Source organism: Protopterus annectens, chromosome 2.part1 (genome assembly GCF_019279795.1).
Source record: "Protopterus annectens isolate FY-2018-M chromosome 2.part1, PAN1.0, whole genome shotgun sequence".
Lineage (NCBI taxonomy): Eukaryota > Metazoa > Chordata > Ceratodontiformes > Protopteridae > Protopterus > Protopterus annectens.
Window position 1 is genome coordinate 1,796,657,891 of NC_056729.1, and position 17,439 is coordinate 1,796,675,329.

Sequence of the window (17,439 nt, forward strand, 5' to 3'; positions counted from 1 at the left end):
GTAATATTAGGTAGCTATGGATATATATCAGTCCTGTGGATGTTACGGGCAATGGGTCATAGCTGAAAAGGGTCCATGATGTCAACCCACCCACATGTTAAGAAATAAACTTCAACTACCAGAATGTCAATTTAATTGCTTTTTTCTTACTTTTTTCGTAGTGTATTGTTCTGGGTCAACTATCCAAACTTTTAAGAAATTACCTATGTCTGCAAAAATGTAATTTTAAATACGTTTGTCTCACTGTTTTGATAGCACATATTGTTTTTTGTATAAATCAGTGTTAGACTAGTACTGACCACTAGGACTTGTGCCACAGAAGGCCCAATATCCAGCCCGACTTCCACAGCTTAGCACACTACCCCCTCTGAGCTGGAGCGACATATTCCCTTTATGGATGTCAGCATGCTGTATGAGTAAACAATCATTCTCCTGTGATGTATTTAATTCTTACTTGACATAGTTTGAGTAGCCGATACCTCTTGCTAGCATCTATTGTCCACTGGCATTGGCTTGCCCGGGAACTTGGAAGTGTAAGAATATTTCATGTTCTGTTTATTCTTACTGATTGCTTATACAATAATTAAAAAATAATCAATAAATAATAATGATAATTAATAAATATGTATGCATTATTGCTTATGATTGCTTATTGTATTGCCTTAAGAGGGAGGAGTCAGATGAGGGTTATCAGTGTAGAGTATGGCCACTCTGAAAAGAATAAACAGTGTGCAGGCAAAATGCAGACTCCCATAGGGATTACTATAGCTGATATGTGTTTTGTCTAGGCCTATAAAATGATGTCCACAATTTGCAGCATTCGTTAGGGCTTTTGCTGGAAGATATTAAGTGAAGGAAGAGTTCCTTTCAAATTTACCAAGACAAAAACAGGCTTGAGGTCTTGACCCATTCTGCCACCATTGTGTCAGGTGGTTCTTTTCCTGACTTGGGCATTCCCCTAAGTAAACACAAAGCAGAGTGGCCAAAGGAAAAGGTCGTCAGTACCAGTGAAGATTCAACTGTGACATCCGACTTTCCTTATTGGAGCGATGGTTTGAGTTCTAGTTACTGTCCATCTACTTGAGTTATCTTAGACCTTTGGTGAAGCCCCTTTGGAGGCCATCAAACCTGCCAATAAAGCATACATTACCAAGCAAAAGGTTTTACACAGATTTTGGACTGGTCGCCACCCCACAGGTGCCCAACTCTAATGCCTGATTTCTATTAGAAAGGTAAAACTTTTACCTCATCATTTTTGTTAGGGAGGAATGACCTTGACTTCCCAGGCAGTTGCCCCTGCTAATGGTGTCCAAAGTTCCAGTTACAGTGCATCCACTCACCTGAGCTCCCTGCAGCTACCAGACTTCAGATAAGTGATGGGTCTTCTTTTGCCCCCCCCCCTCCACCCCTCATGGGCTTTTCTCCATGAACACATGGCTTAAGAGTTCTCACAGTTATGCAGAACTTGAAGCCAACTGCAAATCAGCAGTCAGTGTCTGGGGTTTCCTATGCTAACAGGAAGAGGGAGCATTCCCAGACAGATTCCGACTCTTCAGACAGGGGGAGTGAGAAGGATTAGATTATGATCCCCACAAGATATCCCTCTCCTTGGGATTTGATACTGCCGTCAATGTTGTGCTTCTTCCACAAAGCAAATCACATTGGAGTATACTCTTTGAAAATGAAAGGCTTCTTTAGATTTGAAACTAAAGAAGTGTCTGACTCCCAGAAATATTGCTTTGATCTTTGGGGTCTGGAGGTTCCTAAACCAATAGTAGGTCCTCTAGCCTTGGGAGCTTTAGAAGATGCCTTCTTGGCTGCCTCAAAGGAACCTGATTCTCAGCCCCCCCCAAAAAAATTGATTTTGCAGGGCCTGGAGTCCTATAAATTCCATAGCTAATCAACACCGGTGTCTCTGAGTGCAGAAAAAGGATATGGATTGTTTTCTGCTCCCAACCTGCTTCCTAACGATAGAAAGAATAAACTGTTTGATGGGAAGAAACTGTACACAGCTGCCACTCTGACCTTCAGAGCCATCAACTGTTAAAGGAGGAGCCTAAGGAAAGGCAAAACGTACTGATTCACCCAGACCATTGGTCAGATAGATAAACGTTCCATAAAGTGTAGCTATGGTACTATGAATGTAGCATCCAGGGAGGGAGCTAAAGGGTGTTATGGTGAGGAGACATCCCTGGCTGAGATTACAACCCATGCCAGAGGATGTTAAAGTGCAGCTTCTTAATGTCCCCACTTGATAAGGACCTGCTGTTTTGGATCCCTGCAGCTATAATTTGTAAAGGGATAGAGGAAGGGTGGGTTACTATGCAGTAAGTAAAACAGCTCTTTTGCTGCCTCCATGCCAAGATATGACAGAAACTACCCCACCAGTTCTGGGCCATGCTATTGCCAATAAGGAAATGGTAAGCTGGTGAAGAAAAAAAGGCCAAAGCAAAAAAAAAAAAAAAAAGAGGCAGGGGACCAGAGAAGCCTGAAACACCTAAAGGTCACATCCTCCAAAGGGAGCAGCCATGACTTTCCAGAATTTCTCCCTCCCCAAGATCCCCATCCCCAACCTGTCCATTTCCTTCCCATACCTCCCAAAAGTTATCCCAGTTAGTGGGCCACTGGGAGATAATCACAAAAGCTAAGTGGGTACTACAGGTAATCTCTCAGGCAATACAATTTAATTTTCAGATAAGATCAAGTATGTCCGGCATCCTGTCTTCCCTCACCAAGAGAACCACAGTATCTGGTTCTGCCAGTCTTGCAGCAGCTTCTTCATTTAGGAGAAAAGGAACCAGCACCAAGATGCTGGCAAAACAAAAGTTTCTACTCAAGACTGTTCCAAGTGCTCAGAAAAAGAGAGTCCATGGAGGTTTGTCTCTGTCCTTTCACAGCTGAATACATACGTAAGTATCCCAAAATTCAAAATGATAACTTTGCAGATTGTCTTGTAATTTCCATTCACTCTCCCACAAGCTCTGGTGATTACTGTAGCCCTCAAGTATGCCTAGCTCCATATTCCAGTACTAGGGGACCACAGATATTTTCTAGGATTTAAGTCAAGGGGTCACACTTTGGGTTTTTCTTATGATTCACTAGTTTGTTTAATGCTCCCGTGGTATTTACAAAGTGCTTGGCATCATTCATTGTGTACTTCAGAACCAAAGGCATTGACATTTATCAAATATGTGTACAACTGCCTAATTTGGGCAAAGGTCCAGGAAGAGGAGGTCAAGAGATTTTTGCAGTTCACCATGGTGTGAGTTTAAAACCTGGCATTCCTGTTCAATGATTCTAGGTCTCAAATCTTACCCTGCTGACGCCTTAGTTTTCTTTGGGACATTTCTGAACTTGGGCAGTAAGATGGCCTTTCTCCTTCAGGACAAGGTGGAATTTCTGGCATAATACTTCCAGACCATAAGTCAGGTGACTGATTATGAACAATGAATATCTAAGCAGACAAGTGTTCATGTCTCCCACTAACCTAATAATGTACCTGGACAGGTTACATTTGACAACGGTACAGTAGTACTTCAGAATACAGGGGATAACACATTGTCAGTCCCAAAAAGGAGATTACTCCTATGCCAGCCTCATCTTGCAGAAGTTAGAGTGGTGGTCCAACCCTGTCAAATAGAACCAAGTGGTACTCTTCCAGAAGGTCCCCTCCAATCAGATCCTGACCACAGTTGCCTTAGACCTGGATTAGGAAGCCCACAGCAGGGACTTCAAGGTCCAGGAAGTATGGGATCATGCTCAGAAGAAAAGGCCCAGTAATGTAAAAGAAATGATGGCCTCACCCAGACATTCAGGGCTTCCAAGCTCCTCTACAAAAAAGGGTTGTTACTACCAATAACTGATAACATGACTCAGGCCATCATACATCCTATCCTGAAGGCAGTAAACCTCATAGCTTGGATGATTTAATCCTGCTACACTTTAGCCACCAGTTTACTGTGAATATGACAACTGTCATTAAGGATACTAGGAAGCCTGCTACCCGGAAGTCTTACCCCAGCCAAATGGAAAATATGTATGCTCTTGTACTATAAAAATGCTCAGGACACTTTCAACTTCAGTCTCGTTAGACTTGTAGTATTTATCTGTGCTATTCTGTTCAGGTTTAGCCAAGGCCTCAGTGAAGGTACTCTTTTTCAGCCATCTCAACCTGCGTGTCTGTGGACCCACCCCTTGCTTCTCCACAGTCTGTTATACATTTTCATAATGGAGTCCTACATCTCACATAAGACCTCCTTGAAAGATGTCTGCTTCACCAAGGGACATGAAGATTGTAATGGAAAAGATTGCACAACCTTTATTTAAACCTGCTGCTTCTACATTCCTAAACTTTCTGGCATGGAAAGTTTATTTATTTATTTGTTTGTTTGACATTTGTTGACCAGGATAGTCCGACTGAGCTTGTGCCTTCAGTGGTGGCTCAGGGAGAAAAACTCCACAGCACAAAGTATACAATAGAGTATTCACAGTCAAAGTTAAGCAAGAAACACATACTCAGTGCAAGTTGCTCTTTTGTTTGCTGTCATTTCAGCTAGAAAGATGTCAGAACTGCAATCCCTAAACTACAAAGAGCACTTTCTAGTGATCGACAACGATGTGGTTAGCCTGAGATCTATCCCTTCCTTTATGCTAAAAGCAGTCGCTGAGTCTTCTTTCAGTCCGGTTGTACAGCTGCCAATATTGTTTTGTAACCATGAAAGCAAAGGTGGAGACATCCTGCATTCTTTGGATGCTTACATGCAACCGAGATAATAGTCCACCTGTACCAAAAACATTAGATCTTCTGGTTACTTTTTGACACTTTTGCTGTCAAAAAAAGAGGGAAACACAGTGTCAGAACTTTCTCAGAATGGCTAGTACATAGAATCAATTTTTTTATATTTTTGTCATGGAAAGAAACTAGAGAGACAAGAAATCCCACACCACAAGAGGCGTAGCTGCTGTGGCTTTCCTTAGTGGCCTGGGTACACAGTCTGTTTTGGAGGCAGCCACATGGCATTTTCTAAACACCACAGCCTAGACATCGCTTTCAGAGTAGGGGCTGGGTTTGCACCTACCATTAAGTAGGGCTTGTTACAATCCACCTTATCCAGTCCTACTGCTTCCCAGTCCTTTTGACCTCTGGGAATCATCTCTGTAGCCAGTATTACTGCAACAGTAATTTATGAAGGATGTAAAACTATTGTATGAAAACTTACCAAAATACTAGTTGTTAAAATAAATCACTGTTACAGTACTGGTTCCCTCTTACCATCCCCAGTTCCGTTCCATAGCCATCCCAAGGCTGAGGTGGGGCGTTTTTTTTGCCATATATTACTCCTTCTTCATAGTCCATCTCAGGTTTCAGGTCTGTATAGGCTTGAGTAACCTAGCTTTTTAAAACTCTGGCTCAGAGATTACCCTTAGCGGTTTATAGCTTGGGTAGGGTCCTGGCCTCTGTTGCCATTTGACTATGTCCAGGAGAAGGGCAGTATGGCTGTCCTGCTGATATCCTGGGCAAATGACAGCTTTATTGAGGGAGCATACTGCTATCCCTGAGGACCCTGACTCTGTCAGGCATGGGGGGGGGGGTGCTAAGCTCTGGAAGTTGGATCAGATGTTAGGCCTTCTGTCCATACTAATGCAGGAGTGATCTACATAAACACCTAGTACTATGGAAAGTTCTCAGACAGTTGTAGATTCACACTCTCATTACTTACAGAGACAGTTTTGCTGAAATTGTTCCAAGTGAACAATATGATCTGAAATACGCTAAAAGGAATCCTATTATTTTTTTGTCCCTGCGATCCTTAAAGCTACGCTGTCTAGAACTCTCTGTTTGTGGTTGAGCCAGTTGGTCTGAGAGGAGGGGCCAGGTATCAACAATTTCCCCCATTATGGTTCATTTAAGAGATCCAACAACCTTGCTCAGAGCAGGTATACTGACACCCACCTGTTGAGCCAGACCTGGGGTGTTGTTCACAGGTGAGCATCTAGTGGTCAGTTGACCCCTGTAGCCTAGCCAGCCTTGTTTGGTGATGCCACATGGGCTGTCCACCTGCAAGTTGAAGAGTAGGAGATAGGTGTGATGCCAGTCATGTGGCAGGCAGGAGCAAGATGAATAAGGCAAGCCATAGTCTGGCAATGGAAACTGGCCATTGGAACATGGAATGCCACCTCACTGCTGGCAGTTGCGGTAGAGCTTGTACAGGAAATTGAAAAAGGACAGTTAGATTTATTTGGCCTGCTCTCAAGATATAGCTTTGGTTCTGGAACCAAGTTTCCTAAACATAGGTACCATTCAAGTAACCACTTGAATTACTGGGAGTCCAATATTGTGGAGACTGAATGGCTGAAAAAAATAGACTTAGATATACTAAGTCCAAAATGGCCGTTTCTTTGAATATTCCCTTTTTCCAAGGTATGGCAATATCAGATTTAATGTGTCTATGTGTATATTTTATGAAATGTTTGTTTGACAAATGGAGGGGGTATTCTTTAATTTTGATAGTATGTATAGCTGAGCAGTGCAAATGTCAAAGTTATGTTTTGTCGAGATTGGAGGGTGTGAGACTGTTTGTGTATGTGTGTTTTTGTGAGTTATGGGTAGGTGTTTTTATGCTTTTGTGTCTGTGTGTATTTTAGGGACAGGGGGATAGATGTAGTACTGTTAGTGTGTGTTTGTCTTGTGTAGTGGCATTGTTACAAGAAGGTTTTTATTAAGGGGAGGTGTAGGGTTAGGATGGTGGAAGGGGCACTGTTAGGGTTAGGGTTAGCACACATTATTAAGGAGGGCAGGGGTAATGTGGCCTCCTTCCTCCTGCAACATTTCCAGAACTGCATGCAATATTTTGGATGTAGTGTCTCAGTGGAATGAATGAGAGGCTTCATCACTTACCTTTACATGCTACACATTTGTGGATGTATCCCTTAACATTTGATTTAACCTTCCTATTCGCAGTATCACAGTGGACCCCAATGTGCCACGCATTATGCAATAATATCCAAGTACTTCTCCATTTCTAGACTTTTCTGCTGCGTCACAAGTGCATGGGCACCCCTACTTTATTATTTTCCATGTGCATCACAGTGATTCTCAGGTAATCCAGTTAGGAGTGTGAGAGGAGCAGGACAAGCTAATGTCATTGGGGCTCTGAAACAAAATAATGTGCATCATATTTTAAACTGCTTTTTAATTTTATGGATAATAAAATGAAAGTAACACGTTTTATTGCTTCTGAAGCAAGGAGATTTAGGAAAACTGAAACTTCAAGTGGCAGAAAAAACGTGCTTAAATCTTGTAGATTTTAAGCTTTTTTGTCTGCTTTCGTATTGTATGGAAGTTATTTAATTAGAGAGGAGTGGCATGGTGCTGAATTAAATTTCAACTAAGGTGTTACTTCTGTTTTTTTTTCTGTAAGATGTTAGATGATTTTGTTTTATATGGGGTAATTACATATTACGTTAAGGTAAGATATTTAGTAGCTGTGGTTTTCTTGGCTTTTGCATGATACTTATGTGGACATAATGGATGCCAGTCGATCTACAGCTACAGGTTGGGGTGGCATTGCAGGTATTCCTGCGTGAATTTAGGCAGGACATTGTGCTAGTATCGATATGCACGCAAGGGGGTATAGTTACCTTGTTTTAGATTTCTGGAGGAATGCACATTTAAACCAATGCGGGAGTAAATTTGATGCTTGTAAAAGTGGTTCGAATTAAGACTAAATTATTTGTCACATTTTCCCCTTTCACACAATTGTATTTGTCTTTTTGTAGGTGAAGAGTTACATTTGTCATCAGTGCAGCCATCAGATTCTGGCGTTTACATCTGTACCTGTCGGAACCTACAGATAGCTAACGTCAGTCGTGCTGAAATAAATGTTATCAGTAAGTCGCACTTCAACTGTTTGCTGCATGAGAAAGTGACTCCCACAATTTGTCTATGTCTCTCAATCTTTTTTTCCTCCAAACACACACGTCTCTCTCCCTCATTTATGTTCATATAAATATGTATTTATTATTATTAGTATTACTGTTATTATGCATTGGTTACAGTTTTTGCTTACAGTTTCAGTATCCAGGAATCATGCTTGACCTTCGATTTCCTTGTGAAGTTTGCATGCTCTCCCTGTATCCATGGGATGATCCTTTGGGGATTTTTGTTGCCCACTCCCTCCCAGAAATAATGCTGGTAGCTTGCCTACTATAAATAATCTATATATTACCACTGACTCTGTGACCTGGGCACTGCTTGAAGAGAATGGTACAGGAGATCAGTTCCCTTAGTTATGAAGCTGGCTCATAAACGATATAAATTGTGCACACATGCACAGCTGTTTATTGTCTTAAATAGGTCAACAGATAACTGCACTGGTGATTATGTATTCATGATGCATTTTCCATGCTGGTCTCTCTTCAAATTGTTATCTTAAAGTAGCTCAGCGGAAACAAATTGTTAACGTATGTACACCAGGCATTTAGTATTGGTTTTAAATCAAATTACTTGATTTTGTTGACTAACTTTTGAGTAAAGAATCTTGTTCTGAAACGTTTGAATTCCACTAATGTAGAATTTTTTAAACTTAGGCCAAGATAAAGCTATCACTGTGACTGTAGAAGAACCAAGGAAACAGAAAGTGCAGCCTGGAAAAACAGTCAACTTCATATGTACAGCAAAGAGTAAGGTAAGGCTACTGATAAACCTGAAATCGGAAGTGTGGCGTGTTGTGGTCAGAAGCTGGGAGAAACAGGTTGAACAACGTGCCCACAGTGATCACAACAGATAAGCTAATTTCCTATCAAACACTAAGGGAAATGTACTTTTGAGGTAGACAAATTAAAATGTATTTAAGAGGCATTCCTTTTGTTTCAATTTCAAGTATATACCCAACCTGCCTTAACCCATTCCAGAAGTCAGGAAGTTGCTTTATTGTGACATGTATGCCTTGTGATGCTTGTCTGAGGACTGTTGGCCAGTCTACGCAGGTAGTGTGTCAAAGAATATGAGAAAGGTAAAGTGGACAAAAAGTTAAGCAAAGACCAGTCCCTATTTACAGAGACCTCCTTCTCCACCGGAGGATGATTCAGACCACTCTGGACACATTTATGTAAGTGAAGTGGACAGAAGTAACAGAAGTGTCTTCTGCTTTGTACAGAAATGGAAGAGCTGCATGGTTTCAATTTCTTTCTTTTATATATATTTTTTTAAATCTTGCAATAGAGAAGTCACTGTAACCTTTAAATACAAAGACAGATACTTGTAGAATGAACTCACACTACATATCCAAGCAAAGTGTAAGGGTGCTGTTGCATTAAGGAAACATTCTTTAAGGCAGTGATAGGCAATCTTTTCACTGTAGGGGTGGTTGCTTATAATAATAATAATACATTTTTCAATAGGGTGAAATATTAATAATTTCAGAGCAGAATTCAAAAGATACCTCTGTAAAAATCTGACTACAAGTGTTTTTCCACTGGGCACATCACCTAATTCACTCCTCATCTACATCATTTCTACTTCAATGCTTCACTCTCAGCTGTTGTTTCCCTCCAATATTTACTACTAAAACTAGTCCACATTTGTTTTGCTACTCTGTTGTAATATTTGCTCATTGTTTCAGTTGTCTGAAAGACTACCATCTGTGATTACTCCAAGTTTGTAGATTAGTTCTGTTTTATTTTTGTGTGAATTTCTTCACTTGGTATATGCCTGCAAATGGTCTGTTGTGATCAGTGTACTACCCTAAAACAAACTAAAATAAGTCAGTCAATAAATAAATAATTCTTCCAGAGGTGCTTAGGACCATTCATTGGGCCTGTAAAAAATTGAGGCTGTTAAAAACAAAGGGTAAACACAAGAAGTACTTGAGTTTCTATGAATGGTAGTGATAACAATGAATATCCCCCCAGTTAATAAAGGTCTTCCAGCCAAATAAAAAAACATAAAAGTTAGCGTGTTATTTTAGTCTGGCAGTTAGCACAGAGGGTTGAGGGTCTGAGCTTTAGTTCTTGTAGTATTGTGATCTTAAGCATGTCACTTAACCAGTCATTGCTCCTAGGTCACCCCTGAAAAGGACTGTGTGTCCAGTGGGCCTATCTGGTTACCAGATGGGTACTATCATTGAAGGCGACGTTATTCTAATTTAATTGTAATTACTGCTTGCTTACTTAATGTTACTGATATTTTGATTGGACTCCCTTGGAAAATTATTCCATTTGGGTTGGCCAAATAATGAAATCAAAACTAATTCATTCTAACTTTGAGCAAAAACCACATTGCTTGCTGCCTGATATTTTACTACAGAAAGTTTGCTGATGAACTTTGCAGTCAAATATAAGTGATAGCACTGATGCAACCTGCATAACTGTTTCTGCAACTCAACCAGCAAGTCCAGTTTTATGTCCATATGTTCTTGGTGCCACCTGTCATCACATTGACTAACTAGAGATGACATTAAAAAAAAAATACAAGATACACTTCTTAACCCAGAATCTCAAGTTTAGTTTCATTTATACAGGCACAATTTTCTAGTTCTTTACATATTGAAAAATTGCCATTGATACCATGGGCAAATATCAACACCTGAGATATTAGTTCTTTTGTCCCCTGTATTTGAAAAATAAGTAAACATTTTGCATTCTCCATCAGCTGTACTAGTGAAATGTTTCTCATACCAGTAATGTCTATCTAATCTGTTAATCTTTTCTGAGTATGAGTACATGGATACATACTTCATGATAATTATACGTAGTCTCAATCAGTTGGTCCTTATTCTTTAATTGGACATTTTTCTACCAGCCTGGGTGATTCTGACAAAAGTCTGCATTAACTTGCATCTTATGTCAGACCAAGGCCTACTCAGACTTCCAAGGCCTACTCCTATTTTAGTGAGAAAGCACTGTCTCTTCAGAGGCCTTGTCCAACTTTCCTTATTTATTTCTAGCTAATCTCACTGTGCTCATTGGAAGCGGACTAGATCATATATCGTTGAAATATGGTTCATGGTATCAGTTAAAAAGCTAAAAACCCTACACGGCTGCCTAATGCAGAGCCATAGGAAAGGCAAGGTGGAGGGGCAGTTGTCTGAGGTATCAACTTATAGAGGGTACCGAAGAGATTGACAGCTTACTAGTTGTCATACTGGTCATGATCGCTTAATGGCAACTTGTTAACTGTGAAATTATTTTTTTTCCAGAGGTAGCAACTGGTTAGTGGGTTGCTAACTTTGAAAAAGTGGACAAATTACAAGCTGTCATTAAGTGATCATAATCATTTACAAATTGTGGCTGCCACGGGATGTGTTTCCGTAGACAGAGATACCGAACTCCCTTGTTAAAGTTCTGGTCTAATGTTCACATTTTTTTATTTGTCCTAGTGGAATCTAGCCACCTTTAAACATTGTCCATAGATTCTGCACTTTGAATTATTTAGTTTTATCACTCTAGAATTATACCAGAATTTTTGTCTGTCACTTTTACATTGTAACATTTGTAACTGCAATTATCTGTACATCATATTAATAAATCCAAACATATTGCTCAATTGGAAAGGGCTCAAAAAAGTCTAACCCAAGAAAAGTAAAGGCCTTAAATCTTTCAACTATCCCAGTAGATTATCCCAACTCTTCCTAAGTTCAGTAGCATGTCAGTTAATCCAGGGTGACCTGTATCTCGCTTTATTAAGTGATGAAAGTCCCACTCCTGTTTAACTTCCTATTCTGGACAAAACTGGTAGCTCTACAGATACCTGCACTACTGACCTAAATCTACACAAGTAAAAAAAACTCACTGGAAGAACAGGTTTTTAACAATGCATTCCAGGCCTATGAAATCACTTACCTCTACAGACCAAACAAAGTACTACCTTGGCTACCTTTAAGGCAAGTGTTAGAGTGGATGGATAGACACAGATTTACCCCAGGAGTAATCATGTAGTACTCTGCCCAATTTGAGAGTTTAACACTATTCTGTGTGAGAAAAGCGTGCAGGAACATTTAAGTATGTGTGCTCAAAGGTGAATATGGCAAAGCATCTTATGGTCCTTGTGATAATCACTTACCTAATTATTATTCCAGTGCTCTAGGGTCCTACATGCAATGACATGTAGAAAGTCATAATTCTAGGAAAAGGTGTGGGATAGTCAGTATCGTCAACTGTCATTCATATATATTTCAGTGAATAGTAACCAAGTATCAGACTTCCACCTTCATTGCTTGTGCTGTGTCAGTGAGGATTAACCCATTTCCACTTGCAGGGCATTTCTGTCTTAAAAATAAAACCCTGAAAAGTAGGCCAAGAAGTTGAATGTTCATGTCCTTTAAAAACAGACACCTATTCCTTCAGCTTTTTTATCTTCCCTAATAGAGTTCAAAATGCTTAGGGTGAAGAACAGTGCAAGGTGAGGAAGCCTAGATCACTCAGAAAAGAAGCAGACATAGTGCATTAGACTTTTAATACCCTGTTAGTGCTGCAGAGGTCTGACAGCTTCGACTCTCTGTAACCTGCTCTGTAATCTATCAGTTCATTACAGCCATCTATTTAAACCTCCTTTGGAGGCTGACAACAGGATGACACTCATGATTTCTTACCAGGTCTTGCCTGCATTTTCTGCTATGTGACAGTCAGGTGGTGGTTGTAAAGCACCTACCATTGGTCATCAGGTACCACAAGCCGAAAGAGAAAGCCTTTCCCCAAATGTAATTGGTAGTTTAATGCAGCACCCTTCTAATCCTGAACATACTGTTATTTCTGAATTTAACCTGCCTTTCAGGTTCTTAGATGTCCAAGGTTTTCCCTTCTTTGGGCTTGATGTCCATATGTGAGACATCAGTCCCCCTGATGTTTGCCTTGGCATTTTTCAGTTATCATAAGTTTGCTGAAGAATATTGACCACCAAGGAAATGGTGAATATCCTGCCACTAATAGTCATTTAGTTTAGCATCTTCAATGTCTGTGTTGTAATCTAAGACTGCCATAAGACTGGCACCTGACTGCCATAAATAAACTGTACAACAGAAGGAGGAAGCTACTACATGATAGAGCAAAATCCCTAATAGGGAAGGCATCTCTGATCAGTACTAGCAAAAAATTACAATCCCTCATAAAATCCTCCAAGGCCAGCTTCGAGAGAAAAATTGCACAGGACACCAAAGACAATCATAAGGCTTTTTTCAGTTATGTTAGAAACTTGGGATGCAACTCCCAGACTTGTTCTGAGTTGATTCTAAACGACAAAAAATACACTGAACCCACAGACATCGCCAATATCCTGGCAGACAGGTTCAGTGCGAACTTCTCTACCCCCCAAAAGAGCAAATATCTATCCCGGCAGAGGGCTGCCTCCCAAACATCTCAGATGCTCAGGTGAAGGCTGCCCTCTCCAAAGCAAAAAACACTGCTTCCATGGGACCAGATGGCGTCCCAGGTTGCGTCCTACATGAACTACAAGAGGAACTAATCCCTCAAATAAAACAGCTATACAATCTCAGCCTCACTACAGGATATGTGCCCACAGAATGGCGTACAGCAACAGTGGTCCCACTCCACAAAGGTGGAGCATTTACGGACCCTGGAAACTATCGCCCCATAAGCCTGACTAGCTTAGTTTGCAAGGCTATGGAGAGGATCATCATGGAGCTCATAAACAAAGACATTGGGGACCTACAGACACTAGATCCTACCCAGTTTGGCTTTGTCAAGGGCAGATCCTGCCTTTTGAACCTGGTTGACTTCTTTGAAACAGTCACCAAAGCCATAGATGAAGGAAAGGTAGTCCACACATCCTATCTGGACCTTGCAAAGGCATTTGACACAATACCCCACTCAGGCATCATAGATAAGCTATCCAGCTTAAATATAAACCCCTATGTCACAAGATGGGTCGCAAACTGGCTCAAAGACAGAACCCACAGAGTGAGAGTTGCTGGAGCCATGTCAGACTCAAAACCGGTCACAAGTGGCGTCCCACAGGGTTCTGTCCTGGGACCACTCTTGTTCGGTATATACTTTTCCGAGGTACAGGCAAACGTGGGAGGACTATGGCTCACCAAGTTCGCAGACGACTGCAAACTGGGTGCCATAATCAACTCTCCAGCTGACACAAACATCCTTCAAAAGGTCTCACAGAGACAGATAACTGGTGCCAGCGCCATGGTTTAAAGCTAAATGCCAAAAATGTATAGTCATACCCTTTGGCAAAAACAATGTGCCCACAAATTACCACATAGGCGGAAACCCATTAAGTACAGAGAAAGTTATTAGAGACCTGGGGACCCAAGTTGATAGCAATCTCTCCTTTGAAAACCACATTGCCAAAGTGGTTAGAAAGACCTTCTACATAGCCCACCTCATCACGAAGGGTTTCACATCTAGATCAAGAGAGGTAATCGTGCCCCTTTATTCATCCCTCATCAGGCCCATCATAGAATACAATGCCCCTTTTCGGATGTACCTTACCCGACACCTGCAGCAATTAGAAAGACCCCAAAAGTATCTCACCAAAAGGATCAAGGGTCTCAAACAGATGCCATACACTGCACGGTTAAAAAACTCCAGCTCTACTCAGTTGCATACCACTTACTTCGAGGCGATCTATGCCTGACATACAAAGCTATGTCAAATCCAGAATTAATGGACATGCTCCACCTCAGTAAATCTAAATCCTTTAGAGCCACACGCTCGAGGGACTTGAACCTCAGCACAGAAATAAATAGAACTTGCTGGAGGGACAGGTTCATAACCCAGAGGCTCCCTTCGCTCTGGAATAGAATTCCAGTTCATGTGAGGCAGAGCACCTCACTGAATCTCTTCAAGAAGAATCTCGATAAGTGGATGGGGGATCGTAGGTTTGTCCCAGGGATTACTCCTGTGTCACTATTAGACAGAGGCACAGTAAACTAAACCTTAAAAAGGGCACAGTATACTCAAATCAAGGGGTGGCGTAAGCCATACAGAATCGGGCTAGGCTTATAATTGCCCCAGGGCAGATAGCCTAGTATGAACCTATGAACCTATGAACCTAAGAGAGAAGCATTCCATCATGTGATCCATTGGCTAATTATGACATCTATGAAGAAGACCAGGAGTTGGCTTTATTCTCCAAGTTATATTTCCTTCTTGGATGGGATACTGGTAATAAGGAATCCCTGTCATTTGGGTGTTCTCTGGAGGACATTCTTTTCTGATACCCTCATCCTTATTCATGGCCATTTTAAGTGGGGTTCAAAGGAAATGTTGGATTCCACAAGACGTACCTCAAGCTGCTGGGTGTTGGTGATCCCCCTACTAGTATTCTTGCCCTTCTCCAGACTTTTGAGGACACAACTCCCTGCTTCTAAAAGCCTGTTTTTAAAGGGTAAAAGAAAAGGCCAAATGTCATTATACAAAAAGCAGAACCTGCAGTATATTTCCGTAGATGCTATGAGGCAGTCCAGATCAGTGCCTTATAAAAATTCACTACATAGTGGTACATAAAACAGATTACTACATCATTTGGGAAGAAGGCTTACACCTCTGCTATACTGGATTTTAGGACAGTTTAATTCTAAATGCAAATATTGTTGTACAAAGTGCCATAATAAGTAAATGGAGGATATGGGGATGCTTTGTTAACTCGTTCAGATGTTTCAGAAAGTAGCAAATATTCCAGTAAGTACAGATACAGTTCAACAGCTGTATTTGCTGTGGCATCCAAATCAAGACTAGGTCAATACCTGCTCCATGTCCAGCGATTTCCTAACAGTGTTAGTAGACAAATTCTTAATGCCCCCTTGGACAAATGTTTGCTATTCAACCCTGTTTCTCAACATATCTTCAAAAAATAGATAAGAAAGGCAATTCAACCAATATAGTACCTGTTTTTCTTACCCGTCTGTAAATACAACAAGTGGTTCCTTACAACATAGTGGCCTTTTCATAGAAAGCAGACCAGGGCCAAACAATTTAAACAAAGCTTTTGTGAAAGGTAGTTGGATATAGGGCAAAACAATTTAAACAAAGCTTTTGTGAAAGGTAGTTGGATATAGGGCCAAACAATTTAACCAAAGCTTTTGTGAAAGGTAGTTGGATATAGGGCCAAACAATTTAACCAAAGCTTTTGTGAAAGGTAGTTGGATATGGAGTAAGAGGCTGGGGCAGGTAACACAATAACAGTAGGAGCAATGGTCACCCTCCCTCCTTCCCAGGACACCCACGCATGCACAATAGTGGCTATCTGGCAGACTGCCCCTTCTTTTAAACCCATCCTCCAGACCTAATAGGAGGAAAATTGGGTTTTTATAAAATTCACTGTTTTCCCTTGACCATTGATAAATAGACAAGGGAGATAATTACTCTTTACAGAAACAGTAAAATATTACTGTTTCATTCTTCAACAAAAGGTTAATTTAAATGGTTAGCTGTTGGATGGTATTAATGGTTATATATTCAGCAATGTCTAGCTTGTTTTAAGGCATGTACTGATGCATGCACTGTGGAAACGGTCAGCTGTATTCTGCGCGTACCATGTGGAGTTGTTGCAAGCTATCCCACTTGAGAAAGAGCTGTGTTACTCCTTAATATATTCAATCTCTCAGAGGGTTATCTATCTAATAGTCTTGGGGCTGTAACTTTGCTGAGTGTATTTCCCTCGGAACCAGCCTGCTACATGTTTTCCTGCAGACCTCTTAGTTGTGGCAGTGGTCTTTAGTTGTCCTCATGGTATTTGCGAGTGTTCCATCATACTTTAACCTACTACAGGTAGTGAGAGTACTGCTTGCACGCTTCCACAAAACCATTTAATTGTTTTTAAACCTTTAAAGCGGTCTTTAGATGACCTCAGGGCATTTAAGAGCGTTCTATCGTACTCTAATCCAACTACAGGTAGTGCGAGTATTGCTTGCACTCTTCCACTAAGCTAATTAAATATTTTTAAACCTGAGAGGCTCTAAAGGCACTAGCTGTTGGTCTTGACTGTAGTGCCCTATAAGCCTCAGGTCATTTGTGCGCCAAGGTTCTTCTCCAAACTACAAGGAGATAGTACCAAATACCTCCTCTGGGAACTGAGTGCTATGCAAAGGTGCACAGAACTCTAGTTTGCTGAGTATTTCTTTACCTCTGGCACTATAGAGGTCTCCTATACCAACTGAAATAGTGTATAATATAACCTCCCCTGACTACATTGAGCCACACACTTATTAGCTAACAATTGGGGAATCTTTCAGGATTTAGGGTAGCACTGCTATTTTTACATTGCCCGAGGTAATACGATAGCTTAATAAGGTGTCAGAGCTAACAGTGTCCTAGCGGTGATGTTAGCCTGGACCTGTGTTGTAGAATTAGCTTTAGACCCTCTGTTTGCTAGTCTCAACTCCAGTAGGACATCTTTAGAAGTGGTGAAATGCTTGCGGTACCTCAGACTTGCTTGGGCAGCAATACATGTTGCCGTTGCTAGCAACTTTG

At 40.9% G+C, this 17,439-nt stretch overlaps 1 protein-coding gene across 11 annotated transcripts in view; it reads left to right on the top strand.

Annotated features, from left to right (window-relative positions):
* HSPG2 (heparan sulfate proteoglycan 2) overlaps window positions 1-17,439 on the top strand; it is a 2,126,006-nt gene that overhangs the window by 1,241,690 nt on the left and 866,877 nt on the right. For all 11 annotated transcript variants that reach the window (XM_044063227.1, XM_044063230.1, XM_044063231.1 and 8 more), the window contains 2 exons: window positions 7,780-7,890; window positions 8,590-8,687. In XM_044063227.1, coding sequence (XP_043919162.1) covers window positions 7,780-7,890; window positions 8,590-8,687 — 209 coding nt within the window. The remainder of the gene's footprint in view (window positions 1-7,779; window positions 7,891-8,589; window positions 8,688-17,439) is intronic.